General features: G+C 49.6%; 13 protein-coding genes across 13 annotated transcripts; 6 read left to right on the top strand and 7 right to left on the bottom strand.

Annotated features, from left to right (window-relative positions):
• Positions 1–1021: 1021 nt before the first annotated feature.
• N7473_010865 (uncharacterized protein) lies at positions 1022–1803 on the top strand (the record flags this gene model as incomplete). Its single annotated transcript, XM_057156804.1, has 4 exons — positions 1022–1096; positions 1293–1382; positions 1489–1513; positions 1613–1803. 4 exons carry the CDS (start codon positions 1022–1024, stop codon positions 1801–1803), a joined length of 381 nt encoding a protein of 126 aa, XP_057005459.1.
• A 303-nt stretch (positions 1804–2106) lies between these two features.
• Positions 2107–3163, bottom strand: N7473_010864 (SRPBCC family protein; the record flags this gene model as incomplete). The annotated part of the gene is made up of 2 exons (XM_057156803.1): positions 2107–2597; positions 2665–3163. The coding sequence occupies 2 exons, from the start codon at positions 3161–3163 to the stop codon at positions 2107–2109; spliced, it is 990 nt and encodes a 329-aa protein (XP_057005458.1).
• Positions 3164–3445: 282 nt separating this feature from the next.
• N7473_010863 (Stk19 family serine/threonine-protein kinase) lies at positions 3446–4639 on the bottom strand (the record flags this gene model as incomplete). The annotated part of the gene is made up of 2 exons (XM_057156802.1): positions 3446–4038; positions 4096–4639. The coding sequence occupies 2 exons, from the start codon at positions 4637–4639 to the stop codon at positions 3446–3448; spliced, it is 1137 nt and encodes a 378-aa protein (XP_057005457.1).
• A 664-nt stretch (positions 4640–5303) lies between these two features.
• On the top strand, positions 5304–8218 carry N7473_010862 (putative alpha,alpha-trehalose phosphate synthase subunit TPS3; the record flags this gene model as incomplete). The annotated part of the gene is made up of 3 exons (XM_057156801.1): positions 5304–5326; positions 5449–8102; positions 8157–8218. 3 exons carry the CDS (start codon positions 5304–5306, stop codon positions 8216–8218), a joined length of 2739 nt encoding a protein of 912 aa, XP_057005456.1.
• Positions 8219–9108: 890 nt separating this feature from the next.
• N7473_010861 (uncharacterized protein) lies at positions 9109–10023 on the bottom strand (the record flags this gene model as incomplete). The annotated part of the gene is made up of 1 exon (XM_057156800.1): positions 9109–10023. One exon carries the CDS (start codon positions 10021–10023, stop codon positions 9109–9111), a length of 915 nt encoding a protein of 304 aa, XP_057005455.1.
• A 2029-nt stretch (positions 10024–12052) lies between these two features.
• On the top strand, positions 12053–13133 carry N7473_010860 (thioesterase family protein; the record flags this gene model as incomplete). Its single annotated transcript, XM_057156799.1, has 3 exons — positions 12053–12155; positions 12216–12328; positions 12387–13133. 3 exons carry the CDS (start codon positions 12053–12055, stop codon positions 13131–13133), a joined length of 963 nt encoding a protein of 320 aa, XP_057005454.1.
• A 310-nt stretch (positions 13134–13443) lies between these two features.
• N7473_010859 (uncharacterized protein) lies at positions 13444–14157 on the bottom strand (the record flags this gene model as incomplete). Its single annotated transcript, XM_057156798.1, has 1 exon — positions 13444–14157. The coding sequence occupies one exon, from the start codon at positions 14155–14157 to the stop codon at positions 13444–13446; it is 714 nt and encodes a 237-aa protein (XP_057005453.1).
• A 1308-nt stretch (positions 14158–15465) lies between these two features.
• N7473_010858 (uncharacterized protein) lies at positions 15466–16187 on the top strand (the record flags this gene model as incomplete). Its single annotated transcript, XM_057156797.1, has 3 exons — positions 15466–15586; positions 15647–15723; positions 15798–16187. 3 exons carry the CDS (start codon positions 15466–15468, stop codon positions 16185–16187), a joined length of 588 nt encoding a protein of 195 aa, XP_057005452.1.
• Positions 16188–16746: 559 nt separating this feature from the next.
• On the top strand, positions 16747–18280 carry N7473_010857 (PCI domain protein; the record flags this gene model as incomplete). The annotated part of the gene is made up of 2 exons (XM_057156796.1): positions 16747–16987; positions 17148–18280. The coding sequence occupies 2 exons, from the start codon at positions 16747–16749 to the stop codon at positions 18278–18280; spliced, it is 1374 nt and encodes a 457-aa protein (XP_057005451.1).
• A 904-nt stretch (positions 18281–19184) lies between these two features.
• On the bottom strand, positions 19185–19823 carry ura6 (uridylate kinase ura6; the record flags this gene model as incomplete). Its single annotated transcript, XM_057156795.1, has 1 exon — positions 19185–19823. One exon carries the CDS (start codon positions 19821–19823, stop codon positions 19185–19187), a length of 639 nt encoding a protein of 212 aa, XP_057005450.1.
• Positions 19824–20037: 214 nt separating this feature from the next.
• On the bottom strand, positions 20038–20307 carry N7473_010855 (uncharacterized protein; the record flags this gene model as incomplete). The annotated part of the gene is made up of 1 exon (XM_057156794.1): positions 20038–20307. One exon carries the CDS (start codon positions 20305–20307, stop codon positions 20038–20040), a length of 270 nt encoding a protein of 89 aa, XP_057005449.1.
• Positions 20308–21138: 831 nt separating this feature from the next.
• On the top strand, positions 21139–21971 carry N7473_010854 (uncharacterized protein; the record flags this gene model as incomplete). Its single annotated transcript, XM_057156793.1, has 2 exons — positions 21139–21531; positions 21567–21971. 2 exons carry the CDS (start codon positions 21139–21141, stop codon positions 21969–21971), a joined length of 798 nt encoding a protein of 265 aa, XP_057005448.1.
• A 707-nt stretch (positions 21972–22678) lies between these two features.
• On the bottom strand, positions 22679–23255 carry N7473_010853 (uncharacterized protein; the record flags this gene model as incomplete). Its single annotated transcript, XM_057156792.1, has 2 exons — positions 22679–23053; positions 23109–23255. Coding segments are annotated over 2 exons (522 nt in total), but the record flags the coding sequence as incomplete, so codon positions are not given.
• Positions 23256–25724: the final 2469 nt, after the last annotated feature.

Genomic DNA, 25724 nt, shown 5'->3' with positions numbered 1-25724 from the left:
TTATCAGTCTTGATATTGCCCTTGTGCTCCATCTTTCAATTTGTTACCCCCATGCCTTGTAAGCTTGATTTCAAATTCAAGCCTTGGGGTTGTTTGAAGCGCAAGGTGTTTATTTCTCATTCTACTTGCTTGTCTTTTCCTCCTGGGTCAGCTGACGGAGTTCGGCGTACCAAAACTGGATGTATTGCGACAGAGACATGCCCGATTCTCAAGTCCGAGATTGGGCTGTCTATTTATTCCATGACTATGGCCCTGGCAGCCGGGATCAGATCTGCTATATCTTCCCCGGGTATCATGTTCCTGGTTGATGACTATTGTGTTCATTGTATGGGCCCTGGCAGGCTGAAGTCCCGGTTACCTGGCTACTCCTTTTCTATGTTTCCTTTTTCCGACTTCATTTCCTTTGTTTTTTCCTATTTCCGTGATTTGGTGCCGCCCCGATTGCATTCTCGAGTGATGCATAGAATGACTGAGATGGAGTTTTATTTTTATTTTTTTTACACCTCTTTGCGCTCTTATATTTCCCTTTTTCTTATCTCTTGTCGAGCTATTCCAACTTAGGTAGTGATAATATACCCTGACTGAGCAATGCTTCGGTACCTATTAGATAAATATATACATATTCTACCATAGAACTCGCTGCTTATGTTTACGACCACTTGCACTTTAGGTATACCTACGAAAGAATAACACGCCTCCACCTACACATAATCCAAGTAGTAGTTAAGTAAATCTCCAACGTTCATCCCCATGTGTCTGATCGACTCCACCTAAACCGAGGCGTCTCCACCCCGGCCCAATGATTGAACCGAGGCCCTTCCCCGCTCACGACACGAACCTATTACTATTACCCTAACACCAGGTTACAACCTTGGCCTTGGACCTGTGTTATATGCACCGACCTCCGCACCCCTTAATAATCATAAAATCCTGTCATTTCACTCCTGCAGAAACATAAACATTACTTTACCTTTCCCACCATACACTACCCGCAACGGTTCACCAAGGCTTAGGTTTGACAATGTCCTCCGTCGCTCCGTCTCGATCCCTTCAGGCTTCGGCTTTGACGTTTGTTATTTTGTCTATTGGACATACGGTACGTTTACGATCACGTTTCCCCGCATTTACGGGTTGTGTATCATGAGAGCTATGTGCCTACTCGCGGAATATCCGGGCAGTAGGTTAGGTGCAAATTGAAACATTGGCTCGATATGTCACAACTTACATGTTTGCGGAGCATTGCTGTTTGTGCTAGATACTCGGTTACTAACGTGATGCTATGCTACTTATAGGTCCAAGGTAGACAATGGACTGCCGAGAAGGTGTTCAAGAATATCAAGGGATCTAAGCCGTGGGCTTGTGGTACCGTGGGATGGTTCCAGGTATGTTATGTATCCTTCGAGCACCTCGTTAAGCTTGAGCTCGATGGAACCTGAAATGGCTTTTCAGGATTGGGAATTATTGCTAACACGTGTTTGGAATACGTAGGGAAGCGCATTCCTGCTCATGACTGGTACGTCCCATCCCTACTCTTCCCTCCAATTCCAATTCCAATATGTTATATACCATAATCATCACGAGTCCAATCCTCCTAACAAATATCTCTTTCTAGGTATCCTCCACTACCAATGGTCCAACAACCCCACCGCCCTCCAGGATCCCCTGAACAAGGCACTGGCGAGTATCGCCAATGCCATTCTCTGGGCTAGCTCTGCGTGGTATGCTAAGACCGGTGTGAATGATAATGCTGTGTTGGTGGGATTGTCGGCTGCGTTGCACTCTTATTCTGTTTTCTCGCAGTGAGGGTTTCAGTGAGAGGTTTGGATGTAATATCTAGGGTTCGTTGACGTTGATATGTTCAATGAACTGGATAGTCATTTTGATCAGTAGGATGAATTTGTTATATCATGTCATTATATTATGTTAATTGCACCTGATGGCCAAGGGAATGACAGCATAGCTCTTGTAGAGATCTGCCATGGTCTCGATCACTCTGTAGAAGGGTCTCGCCGTCTGACCATTCCGAGAGATGAAATCTACCACCATCAAAACTTACGAACCACCAAGTGCCAAAGCCCCGGACTCCATTTCTCCCCAAAGATTCATCTAAGTAGCCTGCCTCCGACGCATCGTCCACCCAATAAACAACCCCACATCCGCCACAACAGCTTTCGGCACTCCGCCCAACGCCCAACTCCGCTGGACCCACTGCGGAATCGAGCCCCCAGCATCAGAAGTAGTCGCCATGGTCCATTCAATAAGCGATTGAGACTGGGACTGCTCAGTGGATGGCTGATCCGTGGCCTTGCCAGCTTGTACCAGTTCGACGCGCTCAATGCTTGCGTAATTTGCGAAGATAGTGCGCTTCGGTACGGAGGCGGTGATTTCCTGGTGTAGGGCTTTTGGCGTGGAGGATATTGCCGGGTGCAGGGGTAATTGGACGGTTAGGAAGCCCTGCCGGTGCTCTTTTTGTGACAGGGTTGGGGCTTGAGAGGTTGTGGAAGGGAGACCGTCGTATGCGGCGGAGATGGTCAGGGATATGAAGGTGCGCGGAGATATCAGGGCGGATGGGTGGAAGGTGTGAGTTATCAGATTGACTGGGATAGGTATTAGCATGAGCATCGTGATTGAATATGCATAATCTAGATTGTAGGGCTTGCTTACCTTCCATATTGACACCCCTAAACCTAACCCCATCCACCTCAATCTCCCCAATATTCTCCGGCGCCCATTCCAACAGTCGTTCCACAGCAGAAACACTAGGCGTATACTCCATCTCATGCTCAGCATGCTCCGATCTCAATCCAGCCTCGAACTCGCGCCATGACGCGGTACCCTTCGAGCTTTCGTTGACATGTTCACTTTGGCGACAGACCCAAAACTCAGACTTGTCTTTTTCTTTTTCTCTACCCTTAGTGCTGGCACGGGACTCGAAGGGCTTGCGCCATCCTCGTAGAAGCTTTACTTTGGCTTGTGATGGCGGAGAGGGGTGTTGCTTGGGGTCTGTGGTGAAAGTGGACGGGATGGAATGGAGAAGGTCGAGAGCTTCGTGGAGAGCGGTGCTGATGTATTGGTGTAGGTCGGGGCGGGATGAATCTGTGGAGAAGGAGGGGTGGGTAGGGATTGAGGTGAAGGGATGGGGTTGGAGTTGTATAAGGGACATTATGGGGATAATGAGGAGGATGAGGATGTGTGTAGGAGGCTGATCAGTGCAGGATGAATCTGCAAGTTTAAGCTGTTTTGTTTTGAAAGGGGAAGCTTAAGGCCGAGGGATCGGCGGAGCTGGATTATCGATCGATTCGATCGGGATGAATCGTTCAGTGTGGCTGTTATCAGCGGGGCACGTCAAACTGGTCGTAGCTTATCATTTCTCATAAAAAGGGCAGTTGGTCTAAACCAGCAGGTTGGTTCTTAGGTCAGACCCCCACCACTTTATATATATACATTACAGGCATCGAATGCCTGGTCCCACACTGCCGGTTTCAAATATTTCTACCAGGCCTGCGCCTAGTGCTTCCTCCAGCACCCAACGAAACTGCATGCCATACAGATCCTTCCACTTCTTCGTTCGCCCTGGCAGAATGCCCGCAAACTCGCCCCGCGCTCGCTTCGCCAAGTGGAAACTCTTCTCGGTTTCCACAGCGCCGTCCCAGCGATCTTTGAGCAACTTCAAAGGGGCTTCGTTGCAGGTAGACCGCCGAAGTAGAGCGAGCAAATGAGCCCGACCAGTACCGAGCAGCCGCAGATAGGTTCCAGTATTTGGCAACGACAAAAATAGAGTCGCTGCACGAGCCTGGGCATCTGTCTGTACAGCTCGGTCGGTATCAGAAGGATGAGCCGGGCCCCTCCGACTGGCTGAAGAGACTACAGCCTGGGGTAGATTTGGAAGAGAAGCGACATTCAACGATGCTTGTGTGTATGATGATGACGAGACAAGGAAGCCAGCACGAATTAAAGCGCGATATTCGTCGGGAGTGAACACACTCTGCGAAAGGGCAGATGAGGATCCGATGCGCGTGAGGATATCGAGGAATTTCTCTGCGAGATGTCAGCTCCTGTACTTCCAAAGAATAGACCCGAAGCCCGAGTACTTACCCTTGAGCTCATCTTCCAAAGCAGTGCTCCCACGAACCATGTCCTCCCAGTCCTCGGCCAAGACCAAGCAGTCACCTAACCCTGCTGCATCGCTGCCGCGGCCTGGAACGATGAGTCGTCGAACCCGACCGGACTGCACTAGCTCAACAATCTCCCGTTCCACCTGTGTCGGCGCATTAAGCAGAGTGTGTACGTGTGCGACAGAGGCAAGGGGAGGCAGCGACCGGCGCAAATTCAAGACCTCCGCAATGCGAGTACTGTTCATGCCTGCGCGCTGTGGGAGTTCGTCGAACATCCTCATCCGAATGGACTGGATCGCCTGTACCACATTATGGGCCTCTGCAGTCTCCGAAATAAAACGCGATCCACCTATATCAGGGAGAGGATCATCGTCGATTAGTTCATCTGCTGCCTTCACGGCGGCAGTTGTGGCCGAACTTGGCCTGCGACGCGCATGAGCGGCAAAAGGTGAACTGCGAGGCTTGGGGGTGGACTTGCGCTTCTTGACACCGGAGACTGGAGCTGATGTGAGACGCAGGGTCATACCGGGACACTCAGTAGCAAAGTGTTCCAAACGAAGGACCTCGACTGACTGATTGACTCTAGAAGATGGTCGCAACTTCGACGATTACCTCATCGTCAGGTGATTGGTCTCGGCAGAACCCGAGGTTCCGCCAATCGCAGAAAAGATTGAGTAGATGGGTATGTGTATTACCGTATGGTAACATCACCAACCTTGCGGAGATGAGCGGGTGGTGGTACCACCAAGTCAGAGTCAATACGCGCTGTCATTGATGGCACCAGAACCTGGCAGCTTTGGGTCTCGCCCTGAGTTTTTTTTGGTTCGTGATCGATAAGAACAAGGGAAAAAGCAGGCTATTTGTCTCCTTTACCAGGAAAATAGTAACTCTGAAACGGTCATTGTACAGGGCATCTCTTCAAACAAACTTGCTGCAGTCTTCCCCCACGGCACCTGATTCGATTGCACATGACGTAGCTATGAGAAATTCGATCTTCATTTGATCCTCTTGTCAGCTCGGCGTCGATACAAAAAAAAAGCTCCCAACTCAATGCCTACATTTTAACCAGTCTCGCCATTCCTTTACTCGTATTTAGCCGCCCTCCCCACGCTGTTATTGCCTCCCTTGGAGGTCGCTGTCACCTCTCACCCCTCCATTCCAGCCCCGCCCTCAGGCCAATCTTTCACGATGACGGTCTTCATCGCGTCTCTGTAAGTGATGCGACAAGCTCCCAGCACCAGCTCAGACATTGAATTCTAATGGTCAATCTCATATAGCTTCCTCCCTTACACGGTTAATTTCCGGGTCGATAACCCACGCGATCGTCGCCCAGAGGCCACTCCTCCCCCCCCCCCAATTCGGTCGCCGACACAGTCCCTCCTCTGCCCACCGCTGCGGCCAGTCTATTTGAAAAGAACAATCCCAAGACTCAACCAGGCCTCACGCCTGGTGCAACCACCGACCACGAGCGCATCTTTGCCAATACCCTTGCCAAGGCCGAGAAGGAGAGATCTGGATATCCGTTTCCATCGTCTGCCCTAGAGAACCAGCTTCTCACCGAGAGCGAAGCGCACTCCCCAGCATGGGGTGCAACCACCTCTCTAAACCAGCCACTCAAGGCGCAGACCCTCATTTCTCCATCTCCGTCCATTCTCAAGCATCTGGATCCCATTATTGCACCAAGCGAGAAGTCAGTGCCAGCTAAAATCCCCGAGTCTGCGCCCGTGCCCCCACTCGGAGCCAAGAAACCTCAGAGCGGGGATCGCAAGGTGTCGTTCTCGCGAGCTGAATGGACAATTGAGACCGCCGAGCAAGGAAATGGTGGTTTGCGCAATGCGGTTCGATCAGCCAAGGAGTCGGGATACCTGGGAGATATGATGTGGGTTGGTACCCTGGGCATGCCAACGGATGCGCTGGTGAACTGGACGCGCAACGACATTGCCGAGAGATTGGAAGATGAGTACAATTCGTTGACCGTGTTTGTCAACGATGGTGACTTTGATGGTCACTACACCCATTTCTGCAAGACCATCCTTTGGCCCGTCTTCCACTATCAGATCCCAGACAACCCTAAGAGCAAGGCCTACGAGGATCACTCATGGATCTACTACGTGAAACTCAATCAAGCATTTGCAGAGCGAATTGCTAAGAATTGGAAGCGCGGCGATGCAATCTGGGTCCAGGATTACCACTTGCTGCTAGTCCCGGCCATGCTCCGCAAGATGCTGCCGGATGCGCAGATTGGCTTTTTCCTGCACATTGCATTCCCTTCCTCTGAAGTTTTCAAGTGCCTCGCACCCCGCAAGGAACTGTTGGAGGGAATGCTGGGTGCCAATCTGATTGGTTTCCAGACTGGTGAATATTGCCGGCATTTCTTGCAGACTTGCAGCCGCATTCTGTGCGTCGAGGCTACGAATGAAGGTATCCAGATGGAGGATCGATTTATCAATGTGGGCACGTTCCCGATTGGTATCGATCCGACATCGTGGGATAAGCGCCGTAAGGCGGCAGATGTCGAACGATGGGTCGATACAATTTCCGAGCGGTATCATGACAAGCGACTGATCGTCTCGCGAGACAAGATCGACTCTGTTCGGGGTATTCGTCAAAAGCTCTTGAGCTATGAGCTGTTCCTCAACACCTACCCAGACATGGCAGACAAAGTGGTTCTGATTCAGGTTGCGACCAGTACCACTGAACAGCCTGAGCTGGAGGCAACCATCTCTGATATTGCCATGCGTATTAATTCCACTCACTCGACATTGGCTCACCAGCCTCTGGTATTCCTCAAGCAAGACTTGGCATTCCCCCAATACTTGGCCCTCATCACGGTTGCCGATGCTCTCATGATCACCAGTTTGCGCGAGGGCATGAACTTGACCAGTCACGAGTTTGTGTATTGTCAGGATGGCAGTTATGGGGACAAGAAATACGGTTCCCTTATTCTCAGTGAATTCACCGGTAGTGCATCCGTCTTCGGAAACCATGCACTCTTGGTGAATCCCTGGGACTACAGACAATGCTCGGAGGCAATCCACACCGCGCTTACTCGAGATGAGAAAAAGCGCAAGGAAGTTTGGGAAGCTATGCACCGCGCTGTGCTGCAAAACTCAACCGCCAACTGGGTCAAATCATTCAACGAGACACTCACGAAAGTATGGAACGAGCAATCATCTCGGGAGATCATGGCCGTGCCACGCCTGTCGGTACCACGGCTCATTGATCAGTACCGACAGAGCAAGCGCCGACTCATGATCGTGGACTACGAGGGCACCCTCGCCTCATGGGGATCCCCACGCAGCATCATTCTGACTACCCCGCAGCGCGCCATCACCACTCTTACCGAATTGACCGACGACCCCAATAACGTGGTCTATGTGATGAGTTCGCGCATGCCAGAGGAAATGGAACGGCTTTTCCGCCAGGTTAACAACCTTGGCCTAATCGCCGAGAATGGCTGCTTCGTGCGCGAGCCCAACGCAGATGAATGGACACATCTCGCCGATAAAGACCACATCCAAAACTGGAAATCCTCGGTTGCTCACATCCTGTCTTACTTCAAGGATCGCACGGAGGGTAGCTGGATCGAGGTTCGCCACTGCTCGCTCGTTTTCCACTACGGCTCGGCCGATGACCGCAGCGTCGCGGCACGCCTTGCCGCCGAGTGTGCAGATCACATCAACGATGCGTGCAAGAACCAGGGTGTACATGCTATTCCTGTCGAGGGCGCTCTGATCGTTGAAACAACCAGCACGAACAAGTCTTCGGCAGCGGAGCTGGTCTGGCGGTTGTGTCTAGAAGATCCGGAGAAGAAGGACGCTGGTAAACCGGACTTTATGTTGATCATCGGCGATGACCGCGAAGACGAACCCGTGTTCCGTTGGGCGAATAAGCTACAGAAAGCCAAGGCTGTTGACTACGCGATGACCGTCACCTTGGGATCACGCAGTACCGAGGCCCAAGCTACTTTGACTCAGGGAGTAACTGGTGAGTTATCCTCTAATTTGACTCCATTATCTACAATCCACTAACGTATCTTAGGTGTTCTCTCCTGCCTGCAGCGACTGGCAGCGCCATCAGACAAAACATCCGTTAGAGGATAGAAAGATATTGGGAGAAGGTTCACCTGGTCCCCCTATTATTCATACAAAAGAGCGAGACATATGGCATGAACAGACGGCCAAGACGATTCTATGAAGACAAGATTAAGAGCGACGGGCGTTTTCGGTACATCGATGTGACTTTCACTTTGGTTGTCTTTATTTCGGGGTTCGTAGATGGTTAGTATTGGATACATACTTTGAGAGCAATACAATGGCATTCCACTTGTGCATTTGCACCTTTTTTCTTGAGTAGATAGGTAGCGGAATGGACATGGTCTATACTCATGTAATGTTTACAAGGCAGTAGTTCGGGCGGGCTATTCTTCAACTTAGGAGCTTTCTGCCCGAGAAGAGAATATCGCTCAAAGGCTGTAACCTTGCAGATTACATTCAAGATTAACTTGAGCTTGCATGCCCCCACGATGCCAGGCAATTGAATTAATTGTAAAGATCCATATCATTCCCGCTAGCTGGTACACAATATCACCGTGATTGACTTGTTCTTTTCTAAAAATGAGGTATGCTGGTCACCCATGCTACAGTCGTGTAAGACCCAGTAGGAAGAGCTCTCAACGACGAAAAGACAAGTCCCATGATCCCCAAGCGTGCAATAATGTAGAAGTTGAAGCTGACAGTGATAATAACTAACATAGCCCAAATAGCGGCTGGGCGAGTGATGGCGACCATCCATGAAGGAAGCAGATCTTTTGAGTGGGGGAACATTGCCGTGTCTTGGAGTCCACTCACTAAGCTCATGACGAGAGCTGCACCAATGGAGGCGAGAGAAAAGACACGCCAACATATCAGCTCAGCACGAGTTGCGAAAGGGAAATTCCATCTATGAAATGATAAACGTTAGCTTATAGGGATGACGGTAGTAAAAGGGAATTTCAGACTGACGCGGCCACATGAATCCCGCAGTAGAGAAGAGCAGTGAAACTGCCTACTATATCAAAGATGAAAGTTTCAAGTGCCGTTTGGTTAAGATCATCATCACGCGTGTCATAGTGCTCCACGAGAGTTTCCACATCTCTGGTTAAGAAAGGCGTTCGGATGTTCTTCCACAGGACAAACATCCAGTTATCCTCCTTGACGAGAGCACGCACATGGACCCATCCGTTCCCTATCATATTGCGGACCTCGATTAGCAGATCATCACGGTTACATCGTACATGGATTGCGATAGACGTGCCCATGTCTTTGGGCTTATACCACCATACCCCATATATTAAAATGCCACAGGCCACATAGGCAACAGTTGACAATTCGATGGGGGATACTGGTAGATCACAGGCCCACCTTGTGATGATGTTGCATAAAAACCAGGTACTTTGAAGGACGGTGAAGAACTTGGCAAACGAGTCTGCTTTCGTTCGATCTTCGATATCCTGGTCTCGGAAATCTGAACAGTGGACTATACCGGCCTGGATGAGAGGTTTCATATCACGGGGCTGTATTGTATAAATCCATTGATCCTGCGTCTGCAACATGAGTCCGCCAGCAACGACACAGAAGCATTGAGGCAGCGTCCATTCGGTGTGGACTTGATGTAGATCCAAATGGTCCACGTTTTGGACTTGTTCAAGCGGCCTAGACCGTTGTGATAGCCACGTTTTTGGCTCTGATATTTCCGCGTCTCGTGCTTTCTGTGCCTTGCTGCACACCTTCTGTAATTTTTTCGCATCGAGGAGCTGAAAGGCCGCTACCACGAAGGTAACCTCAGGGGCTAAGATACATATAACCCACGCGCGTAATTTACCGATCGTACATTTTGCAGCCGATGTATTGCGAGGAGGAACGTCCATGTGAAGAAGAGTCCATGTGCAGGCAAAAATTGTGGACAAACAGGTCCAAACGATGTCCCATGCTGACCGACTGTTCCCGTCTAACTGCCAGCTCAACAGAGGTGTCGAGTTAGACGCCATACTTTGGTCACAAAAAAGGGCAACAAAATTAGGATGCGTATGGAGCCCGGGGCGGATCTATCCGTCGAGGGATGAAGATTGCTGCAAATAAGCTTTGCTCTCGGATGAGGGCGCGGTATTTTCACCTGGACTAATATTGGTAAGCAGTAAACTGTTGTGTAGGAAGTTGCCGATCATCACGAACAAGAGGGAGGGCCGTGTGTCTGCCAGTCTAGTGTAAAATACACTACCTACGGTACTGAAGCTGTATTATAAAGTAAACAGACTCTTGTAGACAGCAGTCTAGATCAATGTGCTTCAAACTACATCCGATCAGAACTCGTATATGTAGAATTTATTTACCGGAAATCAAGTATAAAGAGTGTGAGGTCAACCTGAATTCGAGAACTGCTGTAAAGCGCGCAATATGACATTATGACGGTTTATTTGGATTGCGGTCAGCTTTACAGAGTCCACACCAGCCCAAGTAACATAACCTATAAGACTTCATCTACCTGTTGTTTGGTCAATATTTCCTTGGAAATGAGAGCAGGCTTAAAGCCCAATCGTTGGGTCGAACCGGGTCCATGATGATTGCAGATAGAATATCCGCAAGGTAATCTCCACATACGCTCTCCCCAAATCTACTCATTCTATCCAATAACCCACAAATACTCGAACCAGAAGAGCTACTACAGTGATCGTCAAGATCCATAGACTCCGATGTATCGACAACAGTATCGACAAGATCATCGACATCTCGGATGACAATGGAGAAGCGAGGGAAGTTCTCCTGCGAGAGACGCAATGCAGCAATCCTCCCACCCCGCCAATCTTGCCAAGGGGCACCAAAGCTCCGGTATACTGCCCAAGTTAGGTCGCGCTGATTTTTTATTCGGGCTTGGCCTTCTGTTGAGTTAAAGTCTGTCGTGTCCAAAGGGCAAGGGCTCCACCAAATAGCATCCTTGTGTTGATCGAATGATCGGATCACCTGTAGTTGTTTACGAAGTTTAGAGAGAGAAATCGAGTCAAGGACACTTCTTTCTTGCTGTTTGGTCCAGGAGAATGGAGTTTTCGCACGGTGAGGGTTTGTAGATGTTCCCAACATGTCTGATAATTTTATGGTTTCTCGAAGTCGAGGGTGTCGCGCCCAGGTGATATCCACGAAAGCGTTGAAAATCACGTTTGTATGCTGGTAGTTGAACCAGTTACATTCGTACCTGTGTAGTCTCTGTTGCCAAGATGTGGCTTCGTTTCGTGCTAGTTTGCGGTTATTTTCAGCTGTTTGCACGCTCATGTCATCTCCGGTGGAGCGATGACCACTGACACTGTTAGCATGAGTGTATCTAGATTCATGTCTCTGTCTAGCATACTCTTCACTTGAATCAGAAGTTTGAGTACCAAAACTGGTGGTATCAGTAGCCAAGACAGAATCCGAGCTGGGAGAAAGTTCTTTAAAGGGACTCCCACGATTTCTAAGGTCGTCCGCTACAAAGGAACTGTCACTGCCATTGTCGCCTATCTTGTCTAACATTTATATGAGAAATGAAAATGAAACGCTTTCAAAATGTGGGAGGCAAATCCCTTTACGTTCGGATCACAATTTTTTTCTCGCTCAAGAGCTTGTCCTTTCTCAATTATGTCTCATTGTTTATTATCTCCCTTCAACTAGAGTGCATCAACGCTAATTTATTCATCTATTGTCCCAGGATTCCTTATCCGCCACGGGGATACAGTACTTGATAACCCAGATAACGATCGATAAGCCACGATAAGCCCCGATAACTCGGCGTCGGCAATTTCAGTGATCACCCAAATCGCCGGCAGCCGAGGCTGGCTGAATGTGGAGAGACCAAGTAAATAGCCCGTTTCCCCATATTTTGAAAACCTCCCTCTACCTCCTCTCGTCTTACACAATCTCTATCTCAAAATGCCTCGCCTTAACGCGTCCTTCGAGGACGCCATTCGTATCACTCCACAAGGCAACAACAAGTACAGCGCTGATCTTCGCTCGGAATGGTGCATTGGAACTGGTACTACCTCTCTCCCAATGATGAATAAACAGCAAATAAGCTAAACAAATTCGCTTTCAGTGCCCCATGGTGGCTATACAACAGCAGTCATCTACAACCTCGCCCTGACACACTTCGCCCACGCCCACCCAAAACTATTCGATACCCCCCGCATCCCCAATCTCCCTCCAACTGTCTTTCCTCCGTCGCACGGCTGCCGGCCCCGCAACACTGGAAGTCGAAGATGTAAAGATCGGCGCGCGAACGAGCACAATTCACATCAAGCTCCTCCAGCCATCCGAGAAGAAACCTGATCAGCTCCAGGTCAATGTCACCGGTTACATCACCGTCAGTCCGCCCAGCGCGGAAGTCGGTATCACCGGGACCACGGGGTGGAAACCACTCCCACCCCCGCCTCCAGGTTCCCTTCCAGATGGAAAAATCGATTTTCCTACTCTAGCACGAACAGGCAAAGACGGCGCATGGGAAAAACTCAGCCCTCCTTTCCTTGAATTCCGCCGCGCAGGTGCCCAGCTCGAGCTATTCGCGCCCGGGAAAGCCGAGGCTCAGCAGCAGCGCACGGGGAGCATGGCTATCGACCAGTGGGCTCGATTCCAGCCTGGCGGGGACAAGGACGGTCGTTGGACTGATGCCGCTGTTGTCTATCTGCTGGATATGTTCCCCATGGCGCTGGATGGCTTTGATACCCTGTCTGCGACGGCGGTGGCCGAAGCCCAGGGCGAGCCTGTGCCGGAGATCAAGGCTAAGTTTTGGTATCCAACTGTTACGTTGAATATTGATATGAAGAAGCATTTGCCCAAGGAGGGGGTGGAGTGGTTGTATAGTCGGGTTGTGACTAAGGTTGTGCGTGGTGGGAGGACGGATTTGGATGTTACTGTGTTGGATCAGAATGGGGAGGTTGTTGCGTTGAGTACCCAGGTTGGACTTATTGTGAGTGCGAGTCGGAATGTTGGGACTAGGAAGTTTGGGAAGTTGTAGATTTTGGTTATCAAGGGAGGGTAGATTTTGTTGTTGCCAGTAGGTTTGATTGTATATAGCACTGCAAATAGAGTGGGAAGTATATACCTTATTCGGGTCTGGGATATACACGAAGACCTAATCAATCGCAATAAACTTGAAATGTATAAATTCTGGTTCAATCATTTGAGTGCTTTTTCATTTGTACTGCGATGATTCGCATTTGATATTGCGTATTTATATGAGACCATACCCATCTATACATCATGAGATATTTACATTGCCTGCCACCAAGTCCACACCCCTAACCAAGCCTACCTGCCTAGCCTACCTACAACTTCTGCTGACCCTCAGGCGTAACAATCCAAAAAGCCATAGCATCAATCTTAACAACCTTCCTCTTCGCCCACTCCAAATGTCCCCCCGCACCAGCCTCATCCTCCTGCACCGCCTGCGCCCTAACCCAATACTTCCTCCCCACCCGCGCAACAACCCTAGCCCTCACAACCAACACCTGCGGCGTCGTCACAGGCTTCTTATATCTCACATCCAACTGCACCGTAAACGTCTTCCCCCTCGGATTCTTATCCACAGCCCCCACACCCGCCGGCGCTGGCGCCGAAGCATGCGCCGCCACAGCCAGCGACATCGCCTCGTCAATCATCGTCGCGACAACACCCCCATGCACGGTCGACGGATGCCCCGCAATCCCCGAACCTCCCAGGTCATATATCATGATGATATCCGCGGGATTGGCGCCTGGCGTGGGCGTTGTGCTTGCGGCGGCATCTTGCTTCGTTGCGGGGAGCCAGACGGGTGGTTCGGAGAGTGGGGTGTTCAGTTGGCGGCGTTGAAGGGTTAGGACGTGTGGAATTGTGGAAGGTGTGGCTATCGTTGCGCCGAAGAATCCGTCTTCGCCGCTGGGTTTGGGACGCCGGGAGTCTGTTGGGATGGGGGTGTAGTCTGAGGAGGAGATGAGGGAGTTGGCCCATTGGTGGTTGCGGAAGTGGGAGACCGTGGAGGTTAATGTGGCCGTGTCGGCCATTGTTATTGTAATTGTGAGTGTTTGGATTTAGAAAGAGTGAATGCAACTACCAAGAGGAGAGGAAAGAGATGAAAAAGTGAATTAGTCTATAGTTGTACTCTGGATGTACATTTTCCTGTCATTCGGCAATATATCGGATGAGACCTCGGCTTGTTCCTAATCGGGTAATTTGGATGGACCCTCATTATGTAATGGTTTAGCGGAAAGACCATTGTCACGTGAATTGTATAGACCTGGACGGTCGGGAACGTTGACTACCGTAACAAACATTACCTAACCTGTAGGAAGGAAATCCATGGTTATCAATTGCCGGACCCAGGCAAATGGAATGATCATGGGTAAAAGACAATATGAGTAAGAAATTTCATTGCTCTCAATTACCAGGATAATTTCTCTGCTGCATGTTACAGACACGGTCTTACATTGGGTATGCAATCGGGATGACAGCTGCAAGGAGGCGCCCTCCTGTTGATGAAGAATTTAGGTGTGGAATGTAGGAGGCTTCCCAGTCATCGAAACCAAATCAACCAGGCCAGGAACAGAAGATATGGATAGAGCCATTGGGGTATAATGGTGATAAGGGATTCCGGAATCATAACCTGGGGGAGACGAGAAGATAACTTGTACTACTCGAGGAGAATAGTCGTCTGACTAGACGGAGCCAAGAGGTAAAGGTTCTACAGATAGATAGATAGCCAATTAGTGCCTACAGTAGTAGTGTATCAGGTACAATAGAATCAATACTGTTGAGCGAATGAAAAGAGGCCCTGCCCTAGCGCATCAATCTCCCCCGAATCATCCATAATCTCGCCGACAGAGTTCAGTGGTTGGCCCATGGACCGAGCTCAACAGGGTCTCAACTAGACTAACTAGTGGCGCCCGCGATGGCCTTTTGGGAAGTTGGAATAATCATTGACCGACCAAAACCGGAAAAGACGGCCTTTAGGGAATTGGGAACTTGGGAAGTTTTGCTGGTATGTGCTGAGCTGTTTTTGTTCCCAATTTCCCTGGGCGGTTACCCTGGCACCTTCCCTTAGTGTTTCCTTTTCCCTGGCACCTGCAGTAGCTTAGCTTTCATTATTGATTTCCCCCATCCCAGTGTCCCACTATTCTTGTTACTGAGTATTTAGGGTCCTGCACGGTGCCTGCCATTCCCAGCTTTTGTTTTCCTGCACTACCTCTTTTAGCTTCTTGGCTTCCTCGTTCTCGTTGCTACCTTGCTATCTCCTTCTCCTCTTCTTTTTCCCACTCTTCCAACTGGTCTTCTGTATCTCTTCGAACCTCCAATTACGTCCAGTCATATTCACCATGCTACCCTCCGTTGTCCTCATGTCCGCACTGGCAGCCACTGCCTTCGGCGCCAACACCACCTACACATACACTTTCCCCGCAGGGTTCAACATTGGCCTGGTGAAGCAGGATCAGCTGAGTAGGTTGACAACAGACTCCTTCTGAGAGGCATTGCTGACTTGAGCTCAACAAATAATAGACTCCTGGTGCCAGGGACAGCGCAATGAGTGTCCCTCCATTTGCAAGGGCTCGACCAAGCAAAACACTTGCGAACCCGTACGTTACTGCACTTCCGCAACATCCGCGACCTCATGTCCAAGCTTCAAATTTTACTGACACTGTTTTCAAAGAGCACATTGAAGTTCAACTGCGTTTGCGCTGACGGCAGCGTCCCCGATGTCTCCCCATACGTCGAGACTGTTCCCTTCTACGTCTGCGAGGAGACCTATGGCCAGTGCATCAACTCTCACCCCAACGACGCCGAGGGCCAGCGCGCTTGCAAGGCTGCTGCCACTTGCGGTAGTAAGAATGCCACCGCCGAGGATACCACGAGCTCGACCACGACCGCGGCGTCCACCACTCTGGCCATGACCACTTCCACTGGCTCCAGCTCTAGCCAGACCACCTCGGTCGCCGCCGCTGCAGCCACTACCACCAACGCCGCCGTCTCTGGTTTGGAGGGTTACTCGACTGGTCTCATGGCTGGTGCCATGTTCCTCGCTGCGCGTCTGTTCCTGTAGAGGATTCTCGCGACGGACCTCCTATCGTCTTCGGAGTTAGCTTCGCGGTTTCTCTCGCGATGTCATGCGGCGTGCAGATGTTTCGTATCCTCTTATATTTCAGCGCGATGATGACATGCTGATGCTCTTTTACTTGTTTGAATGATTGATTCCCCGTTTCTGAATGCTCTCCTGCGTTGATGTTATCCCCTTATCTATGAAAACGCGCGCCTGTCCTTCCCTGTGTATTAGCGGAGTTTGCAGTTGTCTGCCTGCATTGGCGGTCGCATAGCAGGCTATGGTCTTAATCAACTTATTTCGGGATCTTATCCTCCAAACAGTAAATTCTTCCTGTAGATTAGACTGAAAAGGACTGGATGGAGTGGTTGGTTGATAACGGATGGGTAGTTGGTGATGGTTTGAAGGTCACTACGGCGCGGGACCAGTTGGTGTTCTTCTTTCGCCAAGACTTTTTGGCACACACTGAAATTTCTCAACTTATCGATACGACTCCACCATCAAGGAACCTGTCTTCTTTTCCCCCTCCCCTTCTCCTCCCACCACATACCCCCTCCCAATCATGCCCGCTCCGACCAACACCCTCCTCATTGAGGGTTCTTTCTCCGAGCTCGCAGACGAGTTCGCCCAGTACATCGACACCCTCCGCAAAGAGGGCAGCCTCCAGACCGAGATCGCCCCGCTCCTTGAGCCGATCCGCCAGCAGGAACAGTCCGAGAGCGACGCCGACCTTAAGCAGCGCGATGAGGTTCTGAAGAAGCTTGTTGGGGCTGCCGCCGTCCTGAACGGTGCTCCCGAGAAGGGTGAGTTGGGATAATACCGCGGATTGAATGTGGAAGATTGCAGCGGCGGACAACGAAGTGAAAAAAAAAAGATATCTCCTTCGAATATCGACAAGCCGCGAAAGCAATCTTCCTCGACGGATAAAGGACAAATGACTGACTTGGTGTGAAAATTCGATAGAGATCATCCCCTCCTACAACCTGCTCGTTCACCTCATTCACCAGTCATCCGACGCCGACGTGTTCCTCCCTCGCATCTGCATCTATCTCGCTAAGCCCATCACCACCTCTCCCCAGTTCGGCCCGACTCTGGCCATCTCCATCCTCACCACCATCTTTAACACCCTGTCCGCCACTGACCCCAGCCGGTATCACGTCCTGCTGGCCATTGTGGCCGTCATCCGCCAGTCTGGCTCCGGATATGCCTTTGAGGCCCTGAAGCCCCAGCTCGCCACACAGCTGCCTACGTGGTTGTCCGCCTGGGAGCTGGATGAGGAGGAGACCCAGAAGGTGCACCTTGCCATTGCCGATGCCGCTACCGCTGCTGGCGACGACGACCTTGCCCAGACGCACGTTGTGCAGGCTCTGCAGACCATCCCCGCTGCCGACTCTAGCAAGCCCGCCGCTCGCGAGCTGGCCGTTCGCGCCCTCGCCTCTGCTCTGCGCCGCCCTACTGTCTTCGATTTCACCCCTCTGACTGCCTCCGATGCCGTTCAGTCGCTCCGCTCCAGCGACAGCACTCTGTTCGAGCTGCTCGAGATCTTCACCTCGGACACCCTCGATGCCTACGAGGAATTCGTTGCCGCCAACCCTCTCGCCTCCATCTCTGGTGGTGTCCTCGCAGAGTTCGCCGAAGCCCTGCAGACCAAGATGCGTCTTCTGACTCTCACTTCTCTGGCCTCCGCCACTCCCTCGCGCTCGCTCCCCTACGCTACCATCGCCTCTGCCCTGCGCGTCCCCGCCTCCGATATCGAGGTGTGGGTGATCGACACCATCCGCGCCGGTCTGGTCGAGGGTAAGCTTTCCCAGCTGAAGCAGGAGTTCCTCGTTCACCGCGCTACTTACCGTGTGTTCGGCGAGAAGCAGTGGGCTGAAGTCCAGGGTCGTCTGATGGTCTGGCGCCGCTCCCTCGAGGGTGTTCTGAGCGTTATCCGCTCCGAGCGCGAGCGCTTCGCCCGTGAGGGCATCCAGGCTCCCGCTGACCAGGAGGCCGCTGCTGCTCAGGGCAAGAACGGCGACAAGGGCCGCTCCGGTGACCGGAGGCGCCCCCAGCAGGCTATTCAGCCCCGCGAGGTTGAGCCCGTTGCCGAGTAAGCATACTCTGCCTGTCTTGCCTTGCCTTGCCATTTCTTGACGACGAAGTTGGGATGATTTGTGGAACTACTGCATTGGAGTAGGTGTTTTCTGCGATGGAGTGGAAAAGCAACAAAACAACAAAGGCTCACTGAACTCGAAAAAACGTCTTTTCTTTGCGGTCATAATAGAAGAGGCAGAATGCCCTTTCTTCTTTTTTCCTTGGTTTATTCTATCTCACCATCTTTTCTTTCCCCTCCCCTCCCCCTCACCCTTTTTTCTCTCATCCCTCATGCATTTCTATTTTATCTTTTTCACCCTTTTTTTTTTTGTCTCTTGGCCAGTTTAGTTGGGATGGATTTACTGGCCCCACCTTCCTCCTCCGTTGATATTGGGATCCCCACGAGTCATGTCATGTCTGTGTTTTGCTTGTTATGTTTTCCCGGCGGGATGACTGTTTGTCTGGATTGGCTGGTCTTTGATCAGAATTACAATACTTTTAGATGATTTGTGAAGTATGGAGTAGACTGTGTAGAGCTCTAACTGTACTACAATTGAGAGTGCGAGGTATGATACAATGGTTGACTCTTTGTCTCCTGCACCTGCCGCAATCGAGTCCGTATAGGGGGCATGAGCCATGTATAACCACAAGGAAGAGAAGGTTGGCGAACAGCGAGAAACATTAAGATTCAACTCTCCCATTGAGTATAGTACACACGCTTTGAAGAATCAACTGTGGTAAAACCATTCCAACCTATTATACGGACTCTCTATTCATCTATACTTCAAGCTCCAAAACACATCAAAAAAGGAGTGGTCTCTGTATGTCCCGACCAATAACAACAAGCACAATATATCTACATCTCTCCAATCCAGCCCATTCTAGTTCGACCCCAAAGAAACAAGAACCATCTCATCTTCAACCTTAACGAGGATGCACACCCCGCTCCTCAATACCCTGCTTCACCTGCGCATAAACCTCCTCCACAGACCCAGTAGCCTGAACCTTAACAACCTTCCCCTTAGCCTCAAAATCATCCACAACAGGCATAGAAGTCTCCACAAAAGTCCTAAACCGCTTCCGAATAGACTCCGCATTATCATCATCCCGTCCACTCGTCTCCCCACGCTTCAAAAGCCTAGCCTCCATAACATCCTCGGGACAATCCAAGAAAAGCACCAACTCCGACGGACAAACCGTCTCCTCAAAGAAAACAGCCTGGTCCAGCTTACGCGGGAACCCATCAATCAGGAAGCGGGCCTTGGTACCAGCGGCGGGCGGGTTGTTGTCGAGGGACTCGCGCATGGCGTTGGAAAGGAGGTTGACGGTGACTTCCATGGGCACGATTTTGCCTTCGGTGATGTAGGTTTTGATCATTGCACCGTATTGGCTTCCCTCACGGAGTTGTTCGGCCCGGAGGAGGTCGCCTGCCGAGAGGTGCACGAATCCATAGTCGCGGACTAGGTTGGTTGATTGAGTGCCTTTGCCGCTGCCCGGGCCGCCGAGGAAGAAGATGACTGTCACTTCGGAGGGGGAGAAGCGGGGAGATGAAGTTGGTGCCATTGTGAGGGGTGGAGAGAGTGAGGAATTGGCTTAATAGGAGGAATTGAGGAGTGAGGAGAGAAGATGAAAGGAGAAGTTGTTTTGGTGGGCGGCGGTGAGGTGTGAGAGTTTAGGAGTGGAAGTGGAGGGGCAGAAGCGGTAGAAGCTGCGGGACTGGACACGGGCTAAGTTAGTCTTGCTTTTCTGAGCTGGCACTGCACCCTTCTCTTACCCCCTAATTAGATGGTCGCTGTGGTGATTGTCCAGTGCGAGACTTCACAAGGAACACGTAGGAGCCAGATCCAATGGCAATGATTACCAGGATGGGCAGGATCTTAAATTGTGAGCGGTCGTTATGTGGTGCGGAGGAGGACGGGCGCGAGGACTTGGGCGCGTTGTTGGACGACAGGCGCTGGGGAATTGAGGATCGGACGAGGTGGGTAGAAGTAAATGCTGGCTTGGAGAAGACTCCAGATGCGAAACGGCGGGCTGCAGGCAGAGACATGAGGCCTATTGTGAAGCTTGTGATTCTGTAAGGTGTGATAGGAAAAAAGGGAGTGGCCGGAAGGGGATTAGTTGCTGATCCTTGTATAGAATCCACGGGTGCTTCTGCAGCTGAGTTAATCTCTACCCTTGGCATCTACCACAAACCAAGCTTCGATATGTCTCATTATCTTGCTTTTACAACAAATGACTTATGGAACTACTCCTAGGCTGTTATTTCTTAATATTTGATAATTTCCCAGCGATCGATGCTGTATGTGTTGATTTTACCACCTAAATTTTTCTATGTCCATGCAGTTTCTTATCCTATACCTGTCTCCTACAAAGCACTGCTGCGGGTCAATCGCTTTCCTTTCAAACTGCAGCAGGTCAAGGAGAGCTTCTGCCTAGTCGTATCTTATTATACCATCGATCGTCGTCTTTGTCTTGGAGTCAACACACCCCAGACTACATCCTCAGCAACACCTTACCCGCACCCAGAAACACGTCTAGAGTCGCTTGCTTTAACTTAACACGCTTAAATAAGACACTAGGACGGTATTGAATGACTTATTTGAGCGATTGGAGATACTCATCGCTCAAATAAAAGGCCCAAGTTGAGAAAGCCAACGACTTCTTGCCATCTCTTTTCTGAAAATCCTGGGATGTTCATCTTACAATCTTTCTGGTGGATATGACTCCCTTTTTGATTGACTAGACCTCGGTACTGTGTTCCAAACGTACGTGGAGAGTCCCGGAAAGTTGCTCCTGCATATATCTCTTCATCGACTCCATCACAACCTTGCCTTCCCCTCTGTCACGCTTCCAGCTGCTTCTCGGCGAAATCCGTATTATGATATACGGCTTCGTTTGCCAGGACCTTCGTTTGCAGATTCGGCAGTCTCGTAACGTCACCGATGGTCACCAAGGTGGTCAGTCTGGTCATGTGGAAGAAGCTGGCGTCGTGGAAGCTGGCGTCAACGAATCAAATAGGTCGGGGCCATACAAGATCACCTACCACAGGCTCTGCGCGCGCGTCAAGAGTACCCACCTAGTCAAAAGAGCCAATACCCCTCCTACCTCTAATATCCAACTCAACCTCATGCTCACCCGCAAGAGCATCCACCACGAGGTTCGACTCATCTTTTACCATCAAACGCGGTTCCTCTTCGTATCGCCGCAAGCGCTCAACCACTTCCTGAATATGGTCAGCCTAGAAGCAAGAGAAGTGATTCACCACGTCGAGGTGAAACACGTCATGTACAACAATCACCCGGACAGGGAAAAGAGCAGTTTTTCCTGGTTGCAAACATGCATACGCTTCGCGACGAGCTCCCAGCCCTTCGGGCTTTAGACATCTCTCTCGGGGTCTTCGATGAGATGCCGAAGATTTGTATGGCTCCTCCCCTGTCCAATCCTTTCCTTGGTTTCTCCCTGTTCGCGAATTTGGAGACCCTGCCCTTCTTTGAGGCATACCTGCAGGTGCATATCGCCCCGGACACCCCACACAGGTTCTACAGGTACTTGCAAACGATGAACCCAGGGCTTCGTGACCTTTACCTTGAAGACGGTGATTATCTTCAGGAGACACCGCTCGCGCCGCTTCGGAATAAGATGCTAGATGGCATTCCGGTGTCCTCGAGAGATTATCACGGGGTGGCTTGTGAAGTCCTGTCGCTGATTTGATACCCTGTTCTCTAAGGTCCTTAGTGAGAGGTGTAAGAGTGAGATTTCATTCGAGTTTTATTTGACAGTGAAGGGAGAGTGAAGTGAATTAGGATGAGAGATGATAGGAAAGTCATCATATAAGTGAACGATAGTAACCATAGAGAATTTCATTTGAAGAATATCAAAAATTCTAATCTGTATTTGTGGTTCTATATTAGATGTTCCTAAAATTACTGGAATTAATGTGACTACAGCTAGAACCTGACCAGACCAGACCATTCTAGATATCGAGCTGGAAGACTTGATTAAGGCTGAGGCTATCGCACGCTAACTTGTGCCTTCGCATCACAGACTGTTCCATTTTCGGATATGGTAGATAACAGGTTCACCGAGTACCTAGATATTCTCATAATACCTACTAAGCCCTTCCCGAGAGCTATTCAAAAAAACACAGTTCAAACGACAGTTCAAAAAAGATTTGGAAAGACCTTTTATAAAAGGGAAAGTTAAAGCATATATGTTACATTGTAAAACAGTTTCCCTATCTAGATATCAAGGATCCAGTAATCTACCAGTTATCCACTACATCTGAAAATGGAATAGTCTGCCGTGCGAAAGCACAAGTTGGCGTGTGATTAGCCTCAACCTTGATTAAATAGAAGAGATAAAGCAAGTAAGTTTAAAAATCTTCAACGCCGAATCCCGCTACACTTATCACAATTACAGTCCCTGCAATCATAAAGACGATTCCAGATTGCCCGAAGATACTCGTTCGCGTGATTCTGGTTCGACTCATGTCGCACCCTCGCCAAGTCATCCATCTTATCCACATACGGATCTACAACAACACCTTCAGAAATCCGAGTTAATCGAAGTCTCACAATATGCAGAGCGAGCATATCCAGAATAATAGCAACGTCAGAGACCGGCACTTGTCGCCTCTTTAGCAGCTCTGAAGCCCAGGAAAGTGTATCCCTAATAGTACCATCTTTAGAACAAGGACGGCCAAAGCCTGCTTCCGCGAGCGGGTCATTCAGTTCATACCCCTCGCAGTAATCGTGATCTTCGTCTCCGGAACATGAGTCCGGAACATGAGTCGACTAGATCAAAATCTTCGGCTAGAAGCATTCCAAGGAGAGGTGGTGTTCCGAGTACCTCTTTTTCCTTGACCATTTCTTCTAATTCAGATACGATTTCCATGCGAATGCTGTCGTGGGTGGAGTCCGCACTGAGTTTGTTAGCCCATGTTAGCAGATTCTCGCGGAAGGTCTGGCGATCATGCATAAAAGTTTCTGGGTCCATCTTGAAGAAGGAATAGCAGCCGAATCTGCAAAACTTGATCAGAATGGGATTGATTGATGGGGTTTTATAAGGATGCATTGAAGAAAACCTCGATCTTATATTGCCATGAGAAAAATAACCTAAGACAGCAATACTACACTAGATGTGTTCTCTGTAAGTTCGCCAACAATGGCCATTGCATAGAGTCCTTTCATGGATGTATACATTCCCGGGATATGGAATTGCTGCTGGCTCATGATGCTTAGTTTTCTTTGTCGCTTAACTCTCTTTGGTCTTCCTTGAGAAATAATCAACCAATTGCTTCAAGATCGGGGACCCTCCTGTCCCGATGTCGAGTTGTTGGAAATAATGGCCATGAATGGGAATTCTCTCGTGACAAGATGATGAGGACAGTGACCACAAGACTGGGAACACACTCCGTACATAACCAAACCTCCTCCCCATTAAGGACTACCTAGGTAATTGACTCGGCATATAACCGTGGGGATACGCACCAGTAAGAATCAACAGGGCCAGACTATGATCAGTGCATTCAGCCCAGCCACCATATTATGCTGCAGTTCCGTCACAATTTCGCTTTGATGGTAACTTTGACAGTGGCGTTTGTTTTTTTGCTGAGCTATTGTTGGTACATTATTTTACAAAGGCTACGATGATGGAGGAGGTGGTCAACCCGGCTATTACATATTTCCTCCTGGTTAGTTGGAATGCTACCCTAAATTTATCCACACTATTATTTGTTCACCTCGTCGCACAATTTTAATATCTTGCACAACGTCTATATTACCGACGTTATGGTTTACAGCTTGCGAGATACGAAAAGGCTCATCCGAGGTGAGGAAGACCCAAAAATTTTGATCAAGCTATAGTCGATAAAATTGTTAATGAATTTGGGGAGCAAAAGACTAGTTATGGGAAGAAACTCGCCTATGCATTTGGAATCGACGATGTTCAAGGAGGTTCTGCAAAAGCATGGGGTGCCATGGGCTATGGTTGATAATGGAGGCTCGGAAAGCACGCCTTGACTTTGCGGAATATTATCAAAACTGGGGGACCCAATGGCGATCGGCTGGTTTCGTTGGCTATATAGAAGTTGAAAATTTTGTGACCAACGTCTACGTCTAGAGGGAATAGTAATATTCTACTCCCTGTCTACAAAACCGAACGAATAAACGCGAGGAGACGTTTTTATACTGGACAGTTATTAGATTTAACCGAAAGCCGCAGTTTGCTTCAACGCATAAAGAAAACGAAGCCCTAATCGCTCTGTTTGAGGGGATTCTAGTTTCCGGGGAAGGACTCATTCGCAAACTCCTGTTTCTCTACGAAGGCCGAAAAACGTCACGCTCGAAAACAATATAGCGATTCTACATTCCTTCAAGCGACCTCTCGGGGATCTTATTATGGCGGTAATCTGACTACCCCCTTGTTCTCCGGAGCTTAAAATTGCATCGGATGTACTATTGTATTTGAAGAAGAATATATAAAGGTGTAGTTGTGAAAACGCTGATGATCTGACGCACACTGTTAAAGTGGAAGGAGAAATGGTCTTAATGCGCTGCATCAACAAACTTATCGATGCAATGCCAACAAGAATTGCTAAATTTATATCGAGTGGAGGCAAGCTAGTATAGTAATCGTTGCCTAGAAACCGAGAAGGGCAGTATATCGTTGAAATTAAAGCACAAATGCTAGGCTTGGAAGGGTTAGCCTTAAAGATCATATTAAATCTATCCCATAGGGAAGATTATATTCATCTGAAGCGCAAGGGGTCCTCTGTCTCGCGTGGCAGGATAATAACGTGGTATTACTACTATCGACTATCCATTCGCCATATATCTATACTACCACTAAGAGGAAACGGCCAGCAGCAACCACAACCAACGCAGCTATTGCACGTACCCCTTTCGGCACTGATTTTCAGAGGGAACTAGATATTCCTACTGCTATCAACGACTATAATCATTATATGGGTAGTGTTGATATAGCAAATTAGTATCGTGCTAGTTATGAGATACATCGAAAGACTAATCGTAGCTGGTTTCCATTCTACTTCTTCCTGGATGCTTCTATTATTAATGCATAGCGAATCCAATGCATTTATAAGCAGCACCAGCAACCAGTAGATAGCCAGCTATCGTTTCGGCAGAAGCTCTATCGAGAGCTCTTCGCATTCGCAGCGCAGGCAGCGCGCCCTCAGCCAAACCAGCAGAGCCAGGACCACCAGCGATATAAGCTAGATAAGCAGCTACCTTGTGTGTGGTGTCAGTATATAAGAGAGAAAGGGATCCGAGGCCAGCGAGCTACAAGAACACGGTCTGGTTGTAGAGAGTGTGATGCAGCACTATGTAAGAAAGGGCAATGTTGGGATAGATACCATGGTTTAGATTAATTACGCTAAATCTGGTTACCGAGGCATTACAGCGGCTAGCTAATCAGAGCGCGTAGATAAATTACACTAATTTTTGA

Source organism: Penicillium subrubescens (assembly GCF_028828155.1).
Source record: "Penicillium subrubescens strain IBT 31985 chromosome Unknown utg000007l_segment0_segment0, whole genome shotgun sequence".
In the NCBI taxonomy this organism is placed as follows: domain Eukaryota; kingdom Fungi; phylum Ascomycota; class Eurotiomycetes; order Eurotiales; family Aspergillaceae; genus Penicillium; species Penicillium subrubescens.
This window is presented reverse-complemented; position numbering and strand designations above follow the sequence as displayed.